The sequence below is a fragment of the Macrosteles quadrilineatus genome, unplaced genomic scaffold (assembly GCF_028750875.1).
Source record: "Macrosteles quadrilineatus isolate MER2022 unplaced genomic scaffold, UCM_ALF_1.0 Scaffold_1__1_contigs__length_201487025, whole genome shotgun sequence".
NCBI lineage: Eukaryota > Metazoa > Arthropoda > Insecta > Hemiptera > Cicadellidae > Macrosteles > Macrosteles quadrilineatus.
This window is the reverse complement of record NW_026542594.1, coordinates 54442820-54468210: the sequence shown is the minus strand read 5'-3', so window position 1 is coordinate 54468210 and position 25391 is coordinate 54442820. Positions and strand designations below refer to the sequence as shown.

General features: G+C 35.6%; 1 protein-coding gene across 1 annotated transcript in view; it reads left to right on the top strand.

Annotated features, from left to right (window-relative positions):
* LOC128983096 (PC-esterase domain-containing protein 1A-like) overlaps positions 1 to 25391 on the top strand; it is a 124780-nt gene that overhangs the window by 14290 nt on the left and 85099 nt on the right. The window contains exon 3 of the mRNA XM_054402257.1: positions 1454 to 1540. Coding sequence (XP_054258232.1) covers positions 1454 to 1540 — 87 coding nt within the window. The remainder of the gene's footprint in view (positions 1 to 1453; positions 1541 to 25391) is intronic.

Genomic DNA, 25391 nt, shown 5'->3' with positions numbered 1-25391 from the left:
GGGGCTAAAACATCCTAATCATCGTGTAAATGTACCCTACACTACCATCTCCAAAATCTCTCCAACCATTATGCTAATATTCCACGTCCAAATAATATACTTTATCTCGTAATTAATAGGCAATAGACATTATACCACAGAGATCTAATCACAGAACATTATTTATTTTTTGCAGAAGCTTGATTTTTCCCTCAACTTCCTTTTAGCGAATTTTCCTATAGGGAAGTAGCTATTACCGTAGGTGGCATGTTAAGACCTGGGGCCGGGACCGATATACTTTTTCATTTTGATGTTCCTAGAGGCCAAAACACAATTTGTTAAAATTTATATTTATGTAAATTTTATAGGGATAGTATTATGAGTCTGCATTAATAAGACTTTAAGAAGATTAATAAGATTATAAGACTTATGTACATCTTATGTATATTTAATTAAACAGTTTGTACACATATTAGAATGTACATTTATTTATATAGCCTATAGATTTATATATAGCCTACAGGGTGTTTTTTTTTAAACTTGCATCTTTATTTATGTAAAAACCGCAATAGATAGAAATATTCAGTTTGCGGGAATCATCTATTGACGTAGGGGGCACAATTTTTTTGAATTCAATGTTACATTCACATTCTCCCCCTTTCCCCCCCCCCTGCCCCCAACTTATTTTTTTTAAATAGCAAGGTACCCCTTATGACATATCAAATGAAAGAGCATGAAAAAAGAAAATGTTTGATGAACAAAGATTGAAAATCGGTTCAATAAACTTGTGAGATATTCCCCCCCTCCCCACCCGGAACTTAATTTTTTTTTAATAGCAAGGTAACCCTTGTGACAAATCAAATGAAAAATAAATTTCACCAAAAATTTTCTTTTTTCATGCTCTTTCATTTCATATGACACAAGGGGTACCTTGCGATTAAAAAAAAATTAAGTTCCGGGGAGGGGGGAGGGACATATCTTGCAAATTTATGAACCGATTTTCAATTTTTTTTCATCAAACATTTTCTTTTTTCATGCTCTTTTATTTGATATGTCACAAGGGGTACCTTGCTATTTAAAAAAAATAAGTTGGGGGAAGGGGGGGAAATGGGGGGAAATGGGGGGGGGGAATGAGAATGTAACGTTGAATTAAAAAAAATTGGGCCCCTACGTCTATAGATGATTCCCGCAAACTGCATATTTCTATTTATTGCGGTTTTTACATAAATAAAGATGCAAGTTTTTAAAAAAAACACCCTGTATAGCCTACCGTGAACATGATAATGTCCGGTTTTGATAAAATTTGGTTTGAAGGTGTAAAGCGGAATAAACTTGAATGAGCGGAATAAACATTACAATCTGTCGAGCGGTTTTGGAGTCCATAACGTACATACATATATACATAGTTCCTCTTTTATAGATATAGATACTTTAAGTTGACATTCATGAACTAATGATCAAACTTGTTTTTAAGCTTGAGCACAGCTTCCTTGGGGATAATCTTATTGGGCGAAGCAAAGTTAACCATGGAAGAGACTTCAAAGAAAAGAGGATTTATAACGTATGTACTGTTTTTTAAATTTTATGTTTTTTTTATTGTATCATACGGTAGTTTTTTTTGTTGTATTATTTTACTTGTAGGATGTGTATTCACTATTTCTGCCCGTCATTATTTTAACCTCTCATTTACCTTTGTTTGCTGTCTAGCTAACAATTTGGAACATTCTAGGAAGACACTTTATATTGTGGTTGGTGAATTATTTGCTAAAAAATGTAAAACTCCTAATATCACAAGTAGGCTACATAGGTGTGTTTACTTTATTGTACCGTCACGGGAGCCGGCTGGAGAACACTGAGGGCGACGGCGTTGGTGATAAGACGACCCTTGTACCTTGAGACATCAGTGGCGCACCCAGGATTTGACTTTGGGGGGGGGGACACCGGGGGGTCTGGGGGGTAATTTAAAAACAAGTTTTACTGGAATAATAAATTACGAATTTTTCAATTTAAACTGAGTTAACGTTTCCGACAAACACTGGTCCTAACATCGGCTGCAATTAATTGACAATTGCAATGCAGCATTTTTTTAGCACTACAGTACTAAAAACTGAGGGGGAAGTGAACCTCCTCCACCTTTAACTTAGTCTCTGGCTCTTATTTGCTTACGTCCAAGAACGGTATAAAAGTATAAACTAAGGATAACAACTTTGAGTGGATTGAGATGAACCACAGACAAACATAGGATTGTCTTTGGTTGAACGTTGAACACTATGACTTTTCGTCAGTTTAATGCCGATACAATAATCAAAGGTTATAACAATACCAATTACCAACCAATACAGTACAGGAAGAAACAGGGTAAAATAATTTGTTTATTACCAAATTCAATTTAGGTGATGTATTATATATTTAAACTGAAACCAACATATTGCTACAAAATACAGATTATCTGTAGAAGATCAAAATAAGTTTTTATTCAAATCTTGATGTCGAGACGGCGTGGTTTTTTTGCAAGTTCGTTTAAAACCTCTTCACTACTAACTGTTATGTCTTTATGCACATACAATAACGCCAAACCATTCAGTCTAGTTTCTGATGATGAGTATCTTAAGTATGATTTCAAATATTTCAAGGTCGAAAATGATCGCTCAGCAGTACATGAAGTTACTGGTAGAGATACCAAAATTTGTAGAAGCTTGTGCACAGAAGGGTACATTGTTTTGTCGCACGCTTGTAGAGCTTCTATAGCATTGATCTTTCTATTCTTTTTTTTATTCAACTTAATGTTTTCTCTTCTTTGTGAATCAATTTGTTTTAGTCTTCTTCGCCATACTTTGAGTTCTCCCATCAGTTGCTGCGAAGAACATGTGGTAAGATCTGAGCAGTATTCTTGAAACAAAGTGTCAACAGCTGCTTCGGGAATTTCTTCGTTGTCACAACTAAGAAGTGCTTGGAATGAGGATAATATGTCCTTTTGAGATAAAAATCTATCATTTAGCTGAGCAATAAAGTGGTCAATAAAAGGAATAAACAGTGTTCTCTTATAATATGACTCTGGTCCATCATTGGGCATGTTGTCTCGCCCTATTTGCCTCTGGGATAGGCGTGGAGTAGAGATCTCGATGTCATTCCGTTCACAAATGTCAAGAACCTTTCTATAGATATTTGAAAATTCCTCATCTGCCTTATCTCTTATTTCTTTTATTTGGTCCCAAGTGTCTTGAGCGTAGTTCACAGCGCCTGCAAGGTCAATACTTTCTGACTCAAGAAATTTTGTAAGAGGAAGACTGTATGAAAATATTTTTTTTATTACTTCAAGGGACAAAATGAACTCAGATTTTCTAACTGCACACAGTAAAATATGTGCATTTGCACTTGTGTCCTTGTCATTCCATGTCGATATCTCTTCAAGCGACTTGATTACCTCATTATACTTCTCAGCGAAATTGTCTACGGCGTTATGTCGTTGAATCCACCGAGTAGGGCTAGGCTGCTTGAGTTTCTTAGAGGGATTTTCAGAAAACTTGTTCAGCACAGCTTGCCTCTTAGGGGTATTGAAAAAATCGTAGACCTTATTCACCGTACCTAAGCAATTTCTGACCATCATGCAGTCGCAAGCATCAGATATGGCCAAATTCAAAGAGTGGCTGCTGCAGTGGACGTAGTGCGCATTTGGAACTTCTTCTTTGATGTAATGTTGCACACCCTGATGTACACCACTCATAGTTGAAGCTCCATCAAACATTTGCCCACGAATATACTGGATATCAATTCCAAAATCTTTTAGTTTTGTCAAAATTACATTGGCGATCCCCTTTCCCGTCAGATCATATAGTGGCACAAATTGAAGGAAATCCTCTCTCACATTATTGTCTGCTTGGTCCACATATTTAGCGCACAAAGACAACTGTTCGATATTAGAAATGTCTGCTGTTTCGTCTGCAATGACAGAAAAACATTTAGCATCATTTATTTTATCTACAAGTTTGCGTAGAATAATGTAATTACAAGCTGAGATAATTTCATTTTGTATTTTCCAGCTAGTGTATGTAGCATTTTTTTTGCAGTGAATAGGTGCTGCTTTAACGCATCATCTCCACTCTCAACTCTCAACCTTAGAAGGGCTCGGAAATTGCCCTCATTCTCAGTAAACATTTGTTCTCCTTCGATGTCAAGCAGGCCTCCATCCCTGTGTCCTCGCAATGCCAATCCCTGCCTTCCACAAAATATCACCGTCTTGATTACTGGAGACAAAAGGCGTCGGTTTTCTTCAACCTGTTGTTTGACAGATTTGTCTATTTGACACACAATATCCAGTTTCTGCCTATTATGAACTGCTGAGAAACTTTCTGCGTCCAATTTGCTATTAGCGTGATATGCAGTCAACTCATGTTTTCGAAAGTCTTCTTGAGCATGGCGCCAATCGCAGTACTTAGTTCTAACAAATCTGCCTAATGGCAAACCTTGTTTACCAGCTCCACTTGGTGCAAACCCAACGCAGTATTTGCAAAATGCGCCATCTAACTTCTTGGAATAAATTAGCCAGTCTCTTGCTTTTAACCAGTTATGCTGAAACTTTAACTTCTTTTTTCCAAATTCTGAGCTTGGGAAGACGTAATTTTCATCTGGTATCCATACCTCTGTTAGAATTTTCAGTTTGTCTTCATAAGTAATAACCTAAAACCAAATACTTTGTCTTAATATTTTTGTTAGATAATTTTTGAAAATACATTAAATGAAAATAAATTAAGGCAATACTGTAAAGCAAAACATATTAATGTGTAATTGTAATAAATTCAAATTCGTATTCACTTTAAAAACTTATAAAGTAAAACACATTTTCTTGGTCATTAAATTCGTGAACTTTTGATACCATATGTAGCCATAATTTGTTGCTTTAACCTAGGAAAATTCAAATAAACATTAAGTAAAAAGTGAAAACTTAATTGTTCTCGCGTTCTTCAAATGCTTAATGTGTAACAAAATAATTTAATTTATTTTACTTGAAGAATTATTGAATGCAGTAACCTTATCAATCATGATTTGTGATTTGCCTTGAGGGCAGTAAAAACTGTACGGTGGCCGGCGCGGCGAGGGGACGCGACGGCGGCGGCGGGCTGCGCTGGCTTCAACAAAACCCGACCGTAGCCCCTCCTTATAGTATACGTCCTCCTAGGGCCGCTCCCGCTAGTATCCCCCTCCCGCCACCTCCTTCCTGCCACTCCCCACCCTATGTGCGGACTGGACTGTCATACTTGCACCAATAAGAGAAATATCATTATTAAGAAAGATGAGTGGAAATATATTTATAAAAGTAGAATAGAATAACTGTATGGAGTAATTTACGTCTGTGGGTAAAATAATGATTCTTACCTGTTTTCCAATAAAATTGCCTATGTCATGAGGAAGGTGACTGGATGCGTCTAATTCTGGCATTGGTGTCGGCGTCAGACATGGCGTTGGCAGAGTTGGTTGGATGTCGACAATCATCTGGTCGTCTTTCTTCAATGCTTCGTTAGTGTTCACATTCGTACTTGGTTCTGATTCAGTTTTACTTTTACTGCAACATGGCTGTGGTTGGGATTCGTCTTCTTTTTTTGTAATTTTGATATAGGACAGTATTAAACCAGATTGTTCTAGCTTTTTCTTCTTATTTACACTCATCTTAAATCACAGCAACTTAAACTTAACTTAAAACTTAAACGTTATGCAACACCACTATCACTGAATATATAGATTGATTGGCACTATCACTGCTAATATGAATCTCCTGATAACTGACAAAAGCTCAAGCTCACATCGCAAGTCAAGACAAAACAACTGACTGTACTGAGTGAGGGAGAACTGAGGAGTGACGAGACGAGGCTGAACGGCCAAACGGTGGTGGGGGGTTGTGTTGTGAGTACTGAGTAGTGGGAGTGTATGGCGGAGCGCGGAGGGGACGGGGCAGTGACCTTGGATGAGACAGTTGGTAATCGCCGTGCGCGTGCGGTGCCAGTGGCCCTTGAGTGAGGAAAGTAGTTTAACCGGTTTACGAATGGTAGGGAGGGGGCAGAGAATTCTCAGTACTGTCCTGGCCACCGTGAACGTCGTATCGAACATCCCATTTGGTGTTAAGAGAAGCGCTTTTGCTTTTATTGTTATTTTTCGTTTTCAATTGAAATATATTTAATTGTATATATTATAGGCTCCTGGGGGGGGACCGGACCCGTTCGTCCCCCCCCGTCGGTGCGCCCCTGTGGGACATGGACTTGTCCTGCTGCAGGGGGTGTCTGTTGAACTCGTCTGACGAACTTGAGAAGTCTTGATGATTTTATTAAAGATTAAGTGGGAACTGTAATTTAGTTTCTCATTTAATACATCGGTCGCTTTCCTGTTTTAGGGCCTTATAAATATGAAATTCCTCTAGGGTGTCGAGAGTAAAACCTTTGCTGCAAACTTCCACTATTTCAATGTTATTCTCAATATTTCCGGTGCTATGTTCTTCGTCTATATTGTGTTGAGCGTAGCTTGATTTTTGAGGATTTATTCGGGGATTGGGTTTGTGTTCCTTGACTCTTTTGGCGAAGGATCTGCCTGTTTGTCCTATGTAAAACTTATCACAGTCTTTGCATTTTAATCTATAAACGCCAGTTTTTTATAATTTATTTTCATTATGTTGTAATTTGGGTTTCAGCAAGTTGTCAATTTTATTAGAGGTTCTTGGAGCTGGAATTATGTTGAAAGCTTTGAGTTCTTTTCTGAATAAATTATGTAGTCTATGGCCGTATTTATTGGGAATATATTTAGGTTTTTCATTCAGTGGTTCATTTTTATCATAAGATTGTTTATTCAGCTGTTTAGTTATAAGTTTATCAATCATTTTTGTCTCATAGCCATTAGAACGTGCAATGTGCTTTATCGTATTTAATTCGATGTTATAATCATCTGGAAACAATGGTATTTTGATAATTCCGTTAATCATGCTATTATAAGCGGCGAATTTGTGGCTAATAGGGTGATACAAAGATGAGTTTATAGTTTGGTTGGTAGTAGTAGGTTTCCTGTATGTACTTTTTTTGAATCTATTGTTGAGTTTTTCTATTGTAAGGTCGAGGAAGTTAATCTTATTGTTGATTTCGGTTTGAGGGTAAAATTCAGTTTCGGGCGTATGCTATTTACATTGTGCCCTAATTTTACATTGTGCAATCTTAGCCCCACTAATAAAGATGAAATAGAAAAGATCATCCTTTCTTTAAAGAACAAAATTTCAGTAGGCTGGGACGAAATCCCAATTAAATTGATCAAATCTGCTGCTGACATTATCTCCGAACCCTTATCTCTTATTATAAATCAGTGTTTAAAGAATGGTATTTTTCCGGATCAACTCAAGTACTCCCAAATTTCTCCCGTTTTTAAGAAAGGTTCAAAAGCAGATATTAATAACTACCGTCCAGTATCAGTATTAAGTAATTTTTCTAAAATATTTGAAAAATTAATAAGCTATAGACTAGTAAATTATTTTGAAAGTAATAATTTATTTTACAATAAACAATTTGGTTTCCGAAAAAACTTAAGCACAGTTTCTGCTCTTACTCAGTTTGTTAATGAGATTGCAGAGGCCTTGGACAGGTCTCAGGCCACAGCAGGTGTTTTCTGTGACCTGTCTAAGGCTTTTGATTGTGTGGATCACTCACTCCTGTTGCTAAAACTTATTGATTATGGGATTGGGGGAAGTTGCTTTTCTTTAATACAATCTTACCTTTCTAAAAGAAAACAAAGAACTTTAATTTTAGAAGATAACAACAAACATTATTCACCATGGGAAATTATATCCACAGGTGTTCCCCAAGGCTCAGTATTGGGCCCACTTTTTTTCTTATTTACATTAATGATCTTCCAAAAGCTATTAATAAAGAACTAATTCTTTTTGCCGATGACACTACTGCTTTGATCAAAAATAATAATACAGCTGAAATTTTTTCTTCTCTGCAAAGTGTGGTAAAGGACATGGAGCAATGGTTTTTAGAAAATGAGTTAAAACTTAATGTTGAAAAAACAAATATTATTAAATTTTCTACTAGACACAAAAATATGGAAAACTGTTCTTTTAATTTCTAAGTTGAAGCTCATAAATTCTTAGGGGTTTACGTAGATGACGCAGTTAAATGGGATTCACATTTGAATTATTTACGTAACAAAATTAGGTCGATATCATCTTTATTCATACATTTAAGGGACTGTGTTTCTATTGAGACACTTAAAGTAGTTTATCATGCTTATGTGGAGTCAGTGTTAAGATATGGCATAATTTTATGGGGTCAAGCTACTGGTATTAAAACTTTATTCAGGTTACAAAAACGTATTATTCGTATTATTACCAACTCTCATCCACACAGTTCTTGTAAGAAACATTTTCAAAATTTAAGAATTCATACATTAACGGGGTTGTATATTCTAGAATTATTAAATTACATACATTCAGTTAAAAATGAGCTACCAGAAACAATACATTTTAATCACAAGTATGAAACCCGAAATAAAAATATATTTAGACTCCCCAGACACCGTTTGACCCTATATGAAAAATCTCCATTGTACGCTGGGCTGAGATTGTACAATGTGCTTCCTCCATGCTATAAGTCATTAAGCAAAACCAAATTTAAAGATACAATAGATAATTTTCTTATTGACAAGGCTTTTTACTTAATTGAAGATTTTTACAGAACTACAATTTAGAAATTTTTTTTTAAGTGTTTAATTTTAAGTTAAAAGTTTTAATGTTAAATATTTTATGTATGGATTTAATTTTGACAATGCACCTATTCTAAATGTTATGACATGTATGGAATGTTTTGTGCAAATAAAGTCTATGTCTATGTTTAGATAATTATTTAGCAACTGCAACTGACGAGCTTTACCATCAAATAAGACCAGAGTATCATCAACGTAGCGATAGTAGAGCAGGATTTTATTTTGTTTTGGATTTTGTTCTGAAAGGATATAGGCCTATGTGTTCTCTATGTGGTTCAAAAATATTTCAGACAAGATTCCTGACGGAGGGGAACCCATAGCAAGGCCGTCAGATTGCAAATAAACTTTGTTGTCAAAGCTAAAGTAGTTTTGTTTTAGAGTAATATCTAGCAGGTTGATCAATTCGGTTCTAGCTTCGGATGTTAAAGATTGAGTATTCTTCAGATGGTTATCAATTATTTGCAATGTTTCATGAATGGGTACGTTAGTTTATAAATTATCGATATCAAAAGAGGCTAGCGTGTGATGACTTTTTACTTCGATTTTTTTTTGTTTTGTCGACTAAATCTCTGCTATTCTTCAAACTATGGCTGTCCATGAATTCAAAATACGATCTAAGTATTTGGTCGAGTTTTTTGGCAACTTTGTCTGCCGGCGCAGTTGTAAAATTTACGAGAGGGCGTATTGGGACCTCAGGTTTGTGAATTTTTGGGAGTCCTTGTTAGAGAAGTAATATCTCTCATCTTGTCTTTGCATCATCACCTGATCAAATATTAATTGTCTTGTTTTACCTTTTGTATGTTATAGTTTTGGTTTTGGTGTAGTTGTTAAAAAAGATGTATCAATAATTTGTTCAGTATAAAAACGTTTTCCATTATATTTCTGGGCTATTTATTACATTAACTATTAGGTTATGGGCCTTTTACAATTTGTAAATGTAAATTTTGCCATTGTAAATCCTGAAAGTAAGATATTTTCAACATAACTGTTTTCCTTATATTTGTTGCTGCTGCTATCATTGGTATTAATCATCATAGTGGAGTATCTTTGAAAATGGGGGAAAGAGACATGAAAATAGGAATTGAACTGCTTGAAGGAGTTTCAAACTACAATAACTGGAAGTTTGCAATGAAAATGGCCCTAATACATGAAGATATATGGAATACAATTGAACCGGATGATTCAAGGGTAAGTGAAGTAACTCAAGGGGAAGGTTTGGTAAGTGAAAAGAAAAAAGATCAAAAAGCACTTGCTAAAATATGTTTATTTGTAAAACCTTGTTGTTATCCTCACGTAAGAAATGCAAAAACTGCAAAAGAGGCTTGGGACAATCTTAAAAATGCATTTGAGGATAAGGGATTAGTTAGACGACTAAGTTTATTGAGAGTTTTATTCAATACTAAACTTTCTGAATTTGGTTCAATGGACGCTTATGTTACCAAAATTATGTCTGTTTCACAACAAATAGCAGACATAAGTAAGCCCATTGAGGATGAATTTCTTGCTGTAGTCATGTTGAATGGCTTGCCTGTCATTATGAACCTATGGTTATGGCATTAGAAAACTCAGGAACCGAATTAAAGTTGAACTAGTCAAGTCTAAATTACTTTAAGAAGATTTAAAATCTGTCAGTCCTGGTCATAACATTTCAAATAGAAATGCATTAGCTACAAAACAGAACACTTAACGTTCTGACGTGATATGTTATCGATGCCACAAACATGGTCATAAAGCATCAGATTGTTTTAAAAATTCTTCTAAATTCGGGAAGGGTACTAATCCGAACAAACGTGCTAATCAGATATCAAATAACAGTAATGAAAGCAGTGACTGGTGTGTTCTATCGGCATTAGCAGCCAAAACTAGTGCTGATGGCTGGTATCTTGATTCAGCTTGTACGAATCACATGACAGGTCAGAGAGATTTACTTCAAAAATACCAAAAGTATAACAAAACTGGTATGGATGTCATTGTGGCCAACAATGAAAAGCTGAAATGTGAAGGTCAAGGAGAAGCAACAGTCATGATAGAGTCTGTTGAGAGGAAAGTTACTGATGTTGTCCATGTACCTAATTTAAGTTTAAATTTGCTTTCTGTTAGTCAAATGGTAAATAAAGGTCTAACAATGGTTTTTTCTGAAGACGGATGTATACAAACAGGAGGACTGTAATGTATCGGGTCAGCCTGTAGCTCATGCCACAAATGTGGGGAATGTTGCTGGAAGTCAACAGTCCCGGAAGATCAAATAATTTATACCTGTGCCGCTAGGTCAAAAACTACAATGTTTGTAGTGTCTGTAGATCAAAAGTCCCAGTAAGTCAAATAATACAGTCCGAGCTAAAAACGTGGTCTATGTTAAAGCAATTGACTTATTGGGAATTTGACCTAATGCAACAGCAGTTTTAATATAACGAAATACGGTAAAATACAAGTTCAGTTTCGCAGAGTCAACAGTGCCGGAAGATCAAAAGCAATAAAAGTGAACGTCGATTCAGTGTAAAGTAGACCTCCTGCAACGCTTACTACACCAACAAAACTCGCTTTTAGTTACTTTGTGTTTTGTCATAATTAGAATAGAGCTAAAATTATCATATTTGGTACATAGCTTTATCTATTAATGCTTCTTGCCAACTGTTTGGTCAACACTGTATAGCCTTTCGTCAAAATTTGTGGCATAAAATACCCGCAAGGACGATCTGAAAATTTCTGGTTATTATTACGTTTGTTAAAGGAGATCCATTGAATTGTAGAACTATTTTATGAGTTATAATGTAGTCTACATATAAACTGTGTAAATGTATTACGCCTCGGAAGGGTTGAAACCTGTCCAAACTAGCATATATACTATTAAAACGTAAATGGGGTTTTTTCACGATTCTGAATCAACTAGACGATGGATTTTCATTAGTTTTGTGTTGAAAGAAAGACAATTTTGAGAACTAGGGAATTTCAAAGCCATAATTTAAAATTAGTGTCCCAGTTTTTTATAAATTAAGTTTTAGTTTTTAAAACGTCTAGCAGCCGATGCTAACCTTCTCCAATAAGTCAATGCTTCTAGCTAGCTTTTAGTACAATATAATTTGCTTACAGCATTTGTGACACAAATTCAGCATTTGGAAGAAAATTCAAATACATACTTATGGTTGGCCTATTTATACTATGTGTAATGCTGAACATTGATACATTTAATTCTTCGGTACGAGGATGGCAGATTAATTAAATATGCATAGTAAAATACAGTAGTAGGATGTTCAAATTATTTTTTAAAGTATTCTTTGTAATCATCAATTTGTTTAAGTCCAATATAATTTGTTTTAACTAACAGCTGGTTGAATGTGCTATGTATACTTATAAAAAGCAAAGCCCTCACTGACACTCACTCTCACTCACTCATCATCACTAATTCTCCCACTTCCCTAAGTGGAGGCTGAACTTAGGAGGCTGAAATTCGATACACCGATTCTTTGGGCATTAAATAGGAAAACTAAGTAATTTTTATTATGATAAGGCATTCGAGCTTCGCCCCAGTGGCTCTGGAGTTTCCCATGTTAACCTTATGATTTTTCATATTTAAAAGGAATTAATGAATCTTAACAGCTGTGTCAATTAAACAATTTATGACAACAGCTAATTTGCAACCAAAAGCTGAGTGAGCGTTTCGAACGAACTTCAACCTGGAGGCGAGTTAACCCCAAGGCAAGTGAGCTCAGCGAACGAACTTCAACCAGGACGTGATTGAGCCATGCGAACGAGCTCATCTTAAAAATTAATTAGTTAAACGGGGCAAAGCCAGCGGGTACAGTTAGTTATTCTATGGAATTATTAGGTTTTTAGCGAATTTCGCATATAGGGAATAAGCTATTACCGTAGTACTCATGGCAACACCTGGACCCGGGACCGATATAATTTTTCGTTTTGAGTCCCTAGAGGCCAAAAACACCATCCGTTCAAATTCATATATACAGGGTGATCAACTCAAGGAGGCCACCATTGGGAAATCGGAAACGGTAAGAATTAGAGAAAACTTTAAATGGGGGACATTCCTTTATTTTTTGTGGCAGTTAAAAATATGATTTTAGTTTTTTATCATGTTTTCGGATAGAATATGCAGTTTAAAACTTTTTTAGCCTTGACATTTTTTCGATAAACCCACTCGTTTAGGAGTACAGCCAATGTAAAAATGACTTGCGGTGTACATTTTACATCATGTAGCTCCTAAACGAGTAAGTTTAGAGCAAAATTGCAAAAAGTAAATTAGTCTTAGAATTGCATCTACATTCCTTAAAGACTATAAAATAAAACGTTTTCCACTTTTCAAGTTTTCCGCCATTTTTTAAATAATATAATTCATATTTTTAATGAATTTTATGGTCTTTTTGGAATGTGGATGCAATTGTTAGACTTTTTTACTCTTCGCATTTTTGCTATAAACTTACTTGTTTATGAGCTACATGATGTAAAATGTAAACCGGAAGTCATTTTTCCATAGGCTGTAACTCCTAAACGAGTGGGTTTATCGAAAAAATGTCAAGGGTAAAAAAGTTTTTAAATTGCCTATTCTATCCGAAAACATGATAAAATATAGGGTGTTCCATACGAAATTTCAAATTTGGCCGCCATTTTGGAAAATGGCGGCTGAATTTCAAAAAACTAGATACAGTAGTCACCACTCTATGCGACATATTCTAACCAGAAAATTGTAATCGTATGATTCTATAAGCATTGGTAGGATTGCAAAGTACTACACAAACATTATTTCAAGGGTAATAACAGTTACAATTTCCGCTGACTTTAAAAGAGTCAACTTAAATATTATACTAATGGACACACAACTAAATGGAACAACTAATGGAAATACTCACGATGTACATATAACAGTTCGATACATATAAGCATTGAGTATACACGTCAGTAGATAGTGTATACCCAATGATATAAGCAACGGTTCTTGCAATTTATTGCTTATTGTTTTTTAGAGTTGTTTTCGGACTTACTCACACTCGTATAAGGTTGTCCACGTTTGTCATTGATGATGTAGCCATGTTACACCCATTATCACGAATATGTTTAAAAGTTTTCCGTCTGTTTTTGAATAGAGATACACTTTTTCACATACTTAAGAACCACCTGATTTCGTGCATTACATGTTCGTCTCAATTTTATTTGCTTTAGTAGGCATTCTTTTGGTTGATGAGGACTTCAATCGGCCCTTTCAATGATTGCTCATGAAATACAGTACTTTGTCCATTAATTTTTATTGTTTGGTAAAATGGATTAAATTATCCAGCAAACCCAAATTGAAATAGTAAATATAGTATTTCAAACAAATCAGTAACATGTTAATAATGTAGCCAACATTATATCCTTGAATTGCATAACAGCAACTAATTGAGCTGATCCTAATATAAATAAATCAATATGTTCTTCATAGGCATAACATCGGTTCTTTAAGAGCCACTGGGGCTGAGCCCAAGGGATTTAAAAAATGTAAGGTTGGTTTGCAAATGTACGTGACACGCTCTTTCTAATGAGACATGATTGGTCAAAATCACCTAAGAAATTCGGAAGAATTCAACGGAAAAATTTCGTGTTGGCGTTATACAGTATGGTTGAAAAGTCATGGATTGGCTATATTTTTTTAACAATATAGATAAAGTAGTGAGACTTGGTATATCAATAATAGCCATAAATATCTACTGTCTTAAGCTATTATCACTTTTTTATCCCTTAAGGGGGATGGACCACAGAGACTAAGAGAAAATTCTTATATAATTTTAATACTATTTTACCTGTTTTTGAAATGCCGACCATAAAAATGTATGCATTTTAAGCCAAGTATGAATGGAGATGAGTGTGTGATGAGTGGAGCGATCTTGTTGTCCTGTTAGTGACGAAGGCCGACATAATCCTTAGACACAGCTGTTAATTAATAGTCCATACAGTCAATTAATATTAGCAGAGGTCAAGTTTGGTATCAAATTAAAGGTTTTATTTATAAAAATACATTGCCGCAAACCCAAACTCAAACGATGATGATGATAATAATGTAAATGATGTAGCTAAAACGTATCGTTTGAAATTTAACAGCTGAAAATAAGTGAAATAGAAAAGGTTTTGGTTAAATCCATAAAATTGTAATTGGACACTAGTAAGTACTAGTGCACTTGCTGCTACCTCCCCCCTTCGATTTCATGTATTCCTCTCAACCAGTTCAAACCTAGGAGGATTAAACATTAATGTTAATTAATGTTAAATCCTCCTAGGTTCAAACCTGAAACACCCAGATCGAAACTCGCCTGTCGTTATTTTAACATCGCCTTATTTTTTTACTATATTTTTCAAAAAAGAAAGATTATATTGATTTACTTTGGATTTTAAAAATTTGAACGTTTTATTTTATTAAAGATTTATGGTGATACGTAAATATTGTGGTGAAGTAAAGTATATTATATTGTAGTTGAGTGTTAAATTTTGAAATTTTAGGGTGAATCGAGATGAATTTTTTTTATAACATGGGTCTCTCCTACCTTAACATACATACCAAGTTTCATAAACATCGGTTGGAAAAGTGCAAAGATAAATATTTGTATGTAAAAAATACAAAATGGTGGATATCTGGTTAACGAAACGATTTCGGAAAAAATGTTGTCCTTGATTTTCTGTTTATTTTGACCCAAGGAATTACTAGGTAAAGTATCTCCCCGCTTATTTTTAACACCCTGTTTATGATGTATTCTTATAAGTGAAAAATGTAAGCTGGTAATACAGAAAGATGTTTTATAAATAATATGAATGTACTGGTGATCTGTATATTCATCTTTTTCTTGTTCTTAGAACTCTTAATTAAAAGTCCACTCAGCAGTCGCATCGTACGATGTAGTTCTTTCCATGCGTTGCGAAATGCTAAATTTGCCGTCCTCTTCAACCCAAGTTATCTATTGAACCACTGATTGTAAAAAATTCAAAAAAATATATTTTACGCATCACACTTTTGGCTACAACTTTGCCACAGACAAAACCTCTCTAACCCAAAAACAAAAAAAAATCTCGCATGCTAACTTTTTCATGTTAGAAATCACGATTTAAAACTATTTCACCATACATATCAATTTTTATTAATTAGATCGGTAAATAGTTTAAAGTTCCAACAAAATAGTCATCGAGTAGGACTAACCAAGAAGCTCTGTGCCAATTTTCAAAATTTTAGCACAACTTTAAGTACACCAAAACGCGAAATTATTTAAGTCATGCGTCGAGAGGACTATCGTTGTTTTTAACAGATTATACTTTTGACCTTCCGGCACTGTTGACTCAGCGAAACTGAACTTATATTTTATCTTATTTCGTTATATTAAAACTGCTGTTGCATTAGGTCAAATTCCCAATAAGTCAATTGCTTTAACATAGACCACGTTTTTAGCTCGGACTGTACTATTTGACTTACTGGGATTTTTGATCTACAGACACTGCAAAATTGTAGTTTTTGACCTAGCGGCACAGGTATAAATTATTTGACCTTCCGGGACTGTTGACTTTCTGCAACGCGTCCCAAATGTGGATGGTCTTTACAAGTTGGACATTGATCCTGATAACCAAATGTCAAGCAACTCTGCAGGAAATAGTAAAGACACAGAAGATCTATGGCACCGTCGTCTTGCTCATTTAAGTCGGAAATCCATGAAATTATTGAAGGACAAAATGTCAACTGGTATGTCATATTCTGGTCAAGGTTCACCCTGTATTTCTTGCATACAAGGTAAGCAAACTACAACTCCTTATTTAAAAAAAAAGAAGGGAACTCGTGCTGCAGAAATTTTAGGATTAGTGCATTCTGACTTATGCGGCCCAGTGAATGTTACTTCGCATGGAGGAGCTCAATATTTACTAACTCTCACTGATGATTTTTCAAGAAAGACATTCGGCTACTTTTTGAAGCAAAAGAATGAAGTTGTTTCCAAAATTAAAGAATGGAAATTGCTTGTATAAAATGAGACTGGGAAAAGATTGAAGAAACTCTGTACTGATAATGGAGGTGAATTTGTGAACAAAGAGCTAGAAGATTTTCTTAAAGCTTCTGGAGTACAACATCAAACAACTGCTCCATACTCACCATCTCAAAATGGCGTTGCTGAGAGGGCAAATCGTACAATTTTTGAGAAGACTCGTTCTCTGCTACATGATTCTGGCTTGGACAAAAAGTATTGGGCTGAAGCAGCAAATACTGTAATTTATTTGAAGAATCGGTCTCCTACTAAAGCTGTTTTTGGGAGAACACCGGAAGAGGTGTGGACCAACAAGAAGGTTGATCTTAGTCATTTGCGAGTTTTTGGCTGCAAAGCTTTTGCTCACGTACCAAGTGGACAAAGAAAGAAGCTTGATCCCAAAAGTCGTGAGTTGATTTTTGTTGGTTACTGGCAAAACTCTAAAGCCTACAGACTTGTTGATCCAAGATATCCCTCTAAGATAATCATATCCAGAGATGTTGTGTTCTTAGAGGAAAAACCAGTTGAAGGGGGAGAAGTGAGAGATAACAAATCATACAAGATTTGAGATCTATCAAATGATGATTCAGAGAGTAGAGCCATAACTGAGAATGATATTAATGATGACATAGCTGAGGATGTATCAAATCTAGAAGAGGACATGTGTATAACAGATGACACAATATCAGAACCTGACACAGAAAACAGAGAATCAAGTCTTGAAGAAGAAAAGCGAGAATCAAGTATTAAAGAAGAGATGTACACAACAAATGATCCTGAAGCAATCCCAGAGGTGAGAAGATATCCACAAAGAACACGGAAACCAAAGGACATGGGACTATTTGAAGTATATAATGTGGTTCATGATCATACACCAACCAGTGTATTTGAAGCATTAAATGGGAAAGATAAAGATCTCTGGGAAAAAGCAATGAAAGAAGAATATCTTTCGTTCAAAGAAAATGATGCTTGGAGTTTGGTTGACTTACCCAAAAGAACAAAACCTGTCAAGAGTAAATGGGTCTTTAAGATCAAGAGAGACAGTAATGGAGACATAACAAACTACAAGGCTCGGCTAGTAGCAAAAGGGTTTACACAAAGTATGGTGTTGACTACAAAGAGACTTTTTCTCCTGTTGTGAGAAACTGCACCCTCAGAACGTTGATGGCTCTAGCCACAGAAATGGATCTAGATATTCATCATTTAGATTTTTCAACTGCTTTTTTGAACGGACATCTAAAGGAAACTGTGTATATGCAACAACCTGAAAACTTTGTTGTACCAGGCAAAGAAGACAAAGTATGTTTATTAAAACGGTCTATCTATGGTCTTAAACAGTCATCAAGAACTTGGTATGAGAAAATAAATCAAGTACTTACATCTTTAAAATTCAAAAGATTGAATTCTGAATCTTGTGTCTATCAAAGAAGAAGTAGCAATAGTATGACAATAATTGCACTGTATGTTGATGATTTGTATTTATTTTACAATAACAAAGATGAAAAACTTCAAATTATTGAGCAACTAATGAGTACTTTTAAAATGAAAGATCTAGGACCAGCTCAAAATATCCTAGGAATGAGGATAAAGAGAGGAAATGACTTTTTGTGCCTAGATCAGTCAGTTTACATTCAAAATATATTGGAAAAGTTTAAGATGACTGATTGCAAACCTGTGAATACTCGAATAGAGGCTGGATTATACCTAGAAAAGGATAAATCGGGAAGTGAATCATATCCTTATCAAGAACTTATAGAAAGTTTGATGTATCTAGCTGTCAACTTTAGACCAGATATTGCACATGCAGTTAGTTATCTTAGCCAGTTTAATAGCTGTTACGGGAGTGTGCACTGGAAGGCAGCAAAGCGTACCTTGAGATACCTAAAAGAAACTATTGAGAGAGGTATTGTGTAAAAAAAAATCAGGGAATCTTGAAATGGAAGCATACGTTGATGCGGACTGGGCTAACGACAAAGAAGACAGGCGTTCTTATACGGGATATATTTTCAAGTTAGCAAATGGACCTATAGGCTGGGAGAGCAGGAAACAACGCACGGTGGCATTGTCAAGTACAGAAGCAGAGTAAATGGCACTTAGTGATGGAGCAAAAGAAGCTAAATTTCTGCGAAGTCTGTTGAAAGAACTCTTAGGGAAGAAGGATGCGATTGTAATTTACAATGATAACCAATCCGCCCAAAAACTATCAGTAAACCACATGTTGAATCGCAGAACAAAGCATATTGTATTGACATACGAAATCATTTCATAAGAGAAGCTGTGGAACAAGGGGACATTATTCTGAAGTATAAGCCAACAGCAGAAATGCCAGCAGATATTTTGACAAAAGGTGTTCCTGGCCCACGACATCAAGAGTTAGTGCAATTAATTGGACTGGATCAAGTTGATAAACATTAAGGGGTGGTGTTAGAGAAGTAATATTTCTCATCTTGTCTTTACATCATCACCTGATCAAATATTAATTGTCTTGTTTTACCTTTTGTATGTTATGGTTTTGGTTTTGGTGTAATTGTTAAAAAAGATGTATCAATAATTTGTTCAGTATAAAAACGTTTTCCATTATATTTCTGGGCTATTTATTACATTAACTATTAGTCCTCTCAAGGATGGTGCTGAAGGGTTCATCATTTTTAGGGCCTTAATTTCCTCGGGTCTCAAAAGATTCTTACTGGAACTAATTGCCTTGTTGATAACACTGGTGTATTTGAGAGTTGGATCCTTATCTATTAGGCTGATGCCATTATCATTGATAAAAGGGTTACCTTATCTATGTATTCAGTCTGGTATAAAATAACAATGGAATTGCCTTTGTCAGCTTTTGTGAGTATGGCTTTATTGTTTGTTAGTTTATTCTTAATACTGTTGAGGGTCTGTTTTTCGTTTGTGTTCCTCCTTTTATTCTTTGAGTGAATGTTCTTGTTATGTATTTGATTTATTTTGCTATTTACAACTGCACATAATGCGTTACGTTCGTCGGTATTAGGAACAAACTTTATAGCGGATTCAGCTGCTATTAACTCATCAAAAATTCCAGGTTTATCGTTTATGGCAAAACTGTATTTCAAACCTTTGTTTAAGAGATCAGTTTAGAGTTTGTCAAACTGTATTTCGGTTTTATTAACTAATCGTGAATAAAATTCAAAATCGAAAATTAGGATTTCATCTCGTGGTTTTTGACTGTTCATAAGTTTGGTGATCTTTTGTTTCTGTTGTTTTTTCTTTTTGTACACCTTTTTACCAATACGAGAATCAATTATGCTAATGTGCTTATCGAATTGTAATGCATGCAGGGAATCAGCTAGCTCAAGGTGTTTTTTGTAAAGTAACTTGTTTAATACTTTTCTTTTTATATAGAGATTTTATTTCATTTTTCACCCAAGATATTTCCGCTATTTGTTTGGCTTTTATTAGCTGCGAATGAACGGTTTTTGATTTTTACCTGAATATAGTTTGGTATTAACATGTGTTTGATACACGTCTTGTTGAAATCTATGTTACATGTTGTGAATGCAAGTTTCAGCTTGATATTCTCAAAATGGCTTGCAAGAGCAGCCTGACTGGCTAATAATTTACTCATTGTTATGGTTTGCCCCTGAGCTAGGAAGACTAAATTAATAGTGGTTTATTTACCTTTTATTTTCGTCCCAGCTGAAAAAAGTTGTATTGAAGCTACAACTATGGTTTCGACGCCGATTGCGTCATGGTGACGTAGGACATGTCGAGAATCAAAGCATTGTTGATGTTGTCACAGTCGGTCGCTTGGACGTTGTCAAAATCACACGTTTGTAAAAATCCGTTCGTTATTAACGGAAGAGTAGTGTTTCGTAGAAATCACCTTCACGTATTATATATCTATATAATTAATACGCTACATGAAACTTTGTCGGTTGAACTCCTTCGCCATTTCTTAACCGATTTTATCCGTTGACGTCTCATTGGAAAGAGTGTGTCGCGTAGATTTGCAAACTGGCCTTACATTTTTGAAAGAGTCCCTTGGGCTCTGCCCCAGTGGCTTTGAAAGTTCCCATGTTATCCTTATGGAGAGAACATAATTGTTTACATTTTTATCAGCTGTATAATTGAACTGCTGTTATTTATTTTTCAATTCAATGAAACGCATTGAGTACATTTTATTTACTATTTGAGTTTGTGTAAACATAACCCCCAAGACGGATCGTGTTAGTATGGTTGTATCTTAAATTTGTGCATTTGTCGCTGTTTTGTGTAGCTATAATTTGTTTATTTGTTGTTTTTCTTTTAAATGCCTCCGACGCGACGACAACAAAACAGAGACAGGAGGCGTAATCGTGATAACGACTGCAGATACAGAACAGTCAGCACCAGACCCTGGACAATCTCAACTATTAGGTTACAAATGCGCCCTAACACTACCCCAAAATGACCTTTCGTTCTCAATGGGCTCTGCCCCAGTGGCTTTGAAAGTTCCCATGTTATCCTTATGAAGAACATAATTGTTTACATTTTGATCAGCTGTATAATTTAATTGCTGTTATTTATTTTTCAGTTCAATGAAACGCATTGAGTACATTTATTTACTATTTGAGTTTGTGTAAACATAACCTCCAAGACGGATGTTAGTATGGTTGTATCTTAAATTTGTGTATTTATCGTTGTTTTTTGTCGCTATGACGGATCGTGTTAGCTTGATTGTAACTTAAATTTGTGCATTTATCGTTGTTTTGTGTAGCTATAATTTGTTTATTTGTTGTTTTTTTTTTAATGCCTCCGACGCGACGACAACGAAACATATATAGGAGGCGTAATGTGATAACGACCGCAGCTACAGAACAGAACAGAACTGACCCTGGACAATCTCAAATATTAGGTTACAAATACGCCCTAACATTACCCCAAAACGACTTTTCGTTCTCAATTGGCCCTCTATCAATGGCCTGTACAGCAAGACATTTTGAGAAGGAGAAAACTGGCCGGAATGCTTTAGGTTTATCAATAACAAAGATAAACATGGTCTGAGTTACACACCGGTAACGGTAATCTTTGAGTTGACTCTTTTAAACTCATTGTAGATATGACTGTTATTCGTTTTGAAATAACTCCTGTAATACTTTGCAATTGCTCGAATTCGAGCAACATGTACACTAGTAAGAATAATTTTGTGAACTTCCTAAATGACTTGCACACAAATGACACGAACACACAGCACAACGAAGGACACGATTTAGAAGACAGCATTCGTACACAAAGCGTCACTACAGACAATGACAACACAGCGACAGTAGACTTACAAGACAACGCCGCCATGACATCCGCACCTAATTTACAACAGCCAATAGGAGTACGAGTACAGGGAATGGTGGAACGAGAACTAGACACAGCAGAAGGACTTGACATAGAGGAGAAGAAGAACGGCGGAGATGAAGATTCGTCGTCACAACGACAGACAGACAAATCAGCTGATGTAAGTGACGTCACTATCAGAGCCACCACATCGACAACGAATGAACATACAACTGCAATCACAGACATCGCATCATTGCCTCCAACCACTGCGAGAGGAATAAATATTGATGATCCTATTCTCCAAATAATGCGAATGATTCAACAGAATAATGCGTTAATAGTTTCACAAAACGATACATTAAAATTAGAAATAAAATCTGAAATGTCAGAAATAAAATTACAAAATGATCATTTAAAATCAGAAATTCAGCGTGAGATTCAACAGTGCCAGATTTTCCTTGAAGAAAAAACCACACCCATTAAAACTAACCAAGAAAAGATGCGTAAGGAGATGGATCAGATACATATAACTCAATTTCAACATTCTAAAGAGTTCCTTACAATGAAAGAAACATTTAAATCAGAAATATATGAACGTGATACCAAAGTACGTGAAGTATAACACTATCAGTACACCCCGTATCAACCAAAACTTCAACAGGTATTTTATTCGCATAACCCTGCACAACTGCTTTTGACAGTCCATTGGAGGCAGCTGCACATGAAAGCGTGGATACTATCAAAGATGAGGCATTAAAGGTCTTACCTTGAACTTTCAACAACCCACATACCTTCATAAACTGTCCCCTTTTCTTACAACCAGAGCAAGTAGGCTAGCATCTTTGGAAGGACAGTCGTCTTGAGTAAAATGACGCCGGCCACCGCAGTAGAAAAATTTCTGTTTAAAGTTTTTCGTTACAGCAGCTGAAGTAGGAGACTCTTCAGGATCTTTATTATCATCCAGTTGACCTGGTAGTGTTGACGAAGTGTTGCAATATGTGACTTCAATTTGGTTTGAAGATCCATATGCTTCACAGCTCTTCTGCGCAGACTCAAGTGAACGTAAAATGTCCTCAGCTTCTTTTAATGCCAAGGATGGGTTTTAGCGAATTTCCCATATAGGGAATAAGCTATTACCGTAGGTAGTACACATGGTAAGACCTGGACCCGGGACCGATTTAATTTTTCATTTTGAGGTCCCTATAGGCCAAAAACACCATCCGTTCAAATTCATATATATATATATATATATTTATATATATATATATATATATATATATTTATATATATATATATATATATATATTTATATATATATTTATATATATACTAGCTGACCCGGCGAACTTCGTATCGCCTAAGTTATAGGTTTCCCCTAAGACAGACCGATGGAAAGAAAGTACCGTTACGTTTAATTTTCAAGATGATCTCGTTCGCATCGCTCAATCACGTCCTGGTTGAAGTTCGTTCGCTACGCTCACTCACCTTTGGGTTGGAGCTCGTTCGCTGCGCTCACTTGCCTTTAGGTTGGAGCTCGTTCGCTACGCTAACTCGCCTCCAGGTTAGCTCGTTCGCTACGCTAACTCGCCTCCAGGTTAGCTCGTTCGCTACGCTCACTCGCCTCCAGGTTGAAGTTCGTTCGCTACGCTCACTCACCTTTTGGTTGCAAATTAGCTGTTGTCATAAATGTAAAAGAAATAATAGTGCTGCACCCTGTTGGTAATCCTTGTAACTTTAATGCTATTGAACATCATAGAACAGAACCAACTTGTTTAATTGAAACAGCTGTTAAGATTCATTAATTCCATTTCTCATAAGGTTAACATGGGAAACTCCAGAGCCACTGGGGCGGAGCCCTTTTAAGAATTTCGAAACGGGAAATAGTTTACGTCCGATTCGCATACCTACAGAATTTACACACCAAATTTCATAACGATCGGTGAAGTCGTTCCGGAGGAGTTTGCAGACAAACACTGTGACACGAGAATTTTATATCTTAGATTAGATATATATGTGTCCGTTAGCGCGATAACTCGAGCAAAAATGATCCGATTTTGATGAAATTTGGTACAAACGTGTAAACCTATGTTTATTCGAATGAGTTCGCGATCCAGCATAATCGGACCATGGAAACGGGGGTTTATGGGGGGTTTTATGGGGTAAAAATGGGGTTTACACTTTTTACCTTCCCCTTAGCAGCAAACCTAAGCACTCGTTAAATCTAATGTTATTTAAATAGGGAATAAATATGTCTTATTTATGGTAATATTTTAGCACAAAATGTAATCAGACAAGTTGAAATTTGCTTAGTCTGCAGGTTTGCTGCGGCGGGGGTATTCTAGTAGTCTTTGTCGAATATTGGGGTTCATAATTCCACTTATAAAGGCATCTCGAACAGCTTCATCTCGATAAGTATTTCTATCTATCTATGACACGAAAATTGCAATCCTTACTTAAAAGTTTAAGCTCTTGTAGATACTTGTCTATGTTTTCTTCTTTCTTCTGCTTGCGGTTTGCTAGCATGTGTTGAACATAAATTTAATTCTTCTTAAGATTATAAATAGTTTGCAAAATTTCAACTGCTGACCTTAACGTGAAACGTTCATAAATGTAGGCCTACTCGTAGACATTGTAAAAAAGAAAATTAATCAGCACGTTAAGTTTCCTCTCTTCAACAACTTCTGAGTCAGATATAAAATTTTTAAGGGTCCTGAACCAGTGTTTGAATGCTCTACTTGCAGAAGGATTTTGAGGATTTATATCAAACCTGTCTGGTTTTAAAAGCCTTTCCATTTAGATTTTGACTATCTGTTGTTATCTGTTTGATTATCAAGTTTATTGAATTTGTTGTGAGCTGGAAAGGTAAACAAATCTATAATACAAACAAAAACTAAATAAATACATCAGCTGATTACTAAGAACAGTAATTCATAACAACATGTTTTTATTTTATCTTTTAAGTCATAACCAATATACGAGTATGCTGTTATGTTTGACCTATTTACACTATTGTTATAAATTCCAACATATCTAGGAATGGTTTACACTAGGAAAATACTTCCCAAGAAACTAAATTATAACTATAGTGATTTTTTCTGCATAATGAATACAGTTGACACCCTCTTATCCGGACACCTTTTAACTGGACATCGGTTTAACCGGACTACACTTGGCGGAAATAACATCTCTTTAACCGGACAATTTTTATCAGCTCATTGGTTTAACCGGACTAGATCGGCAGGAAGTGGACAGTACTGAAACGACTGTTCTAGTGGGAAAGATTTGAGACCAGTGATCACGTGTCTTAATACAATGCTCTCCTAAATTTAAGTTGAATATCACAGTAAACAGTTCGTTTTAACGAGTTTTTGAGGACGTCGATTTAACCGGAAAACCCATTATCCGGACTAGCCTCGG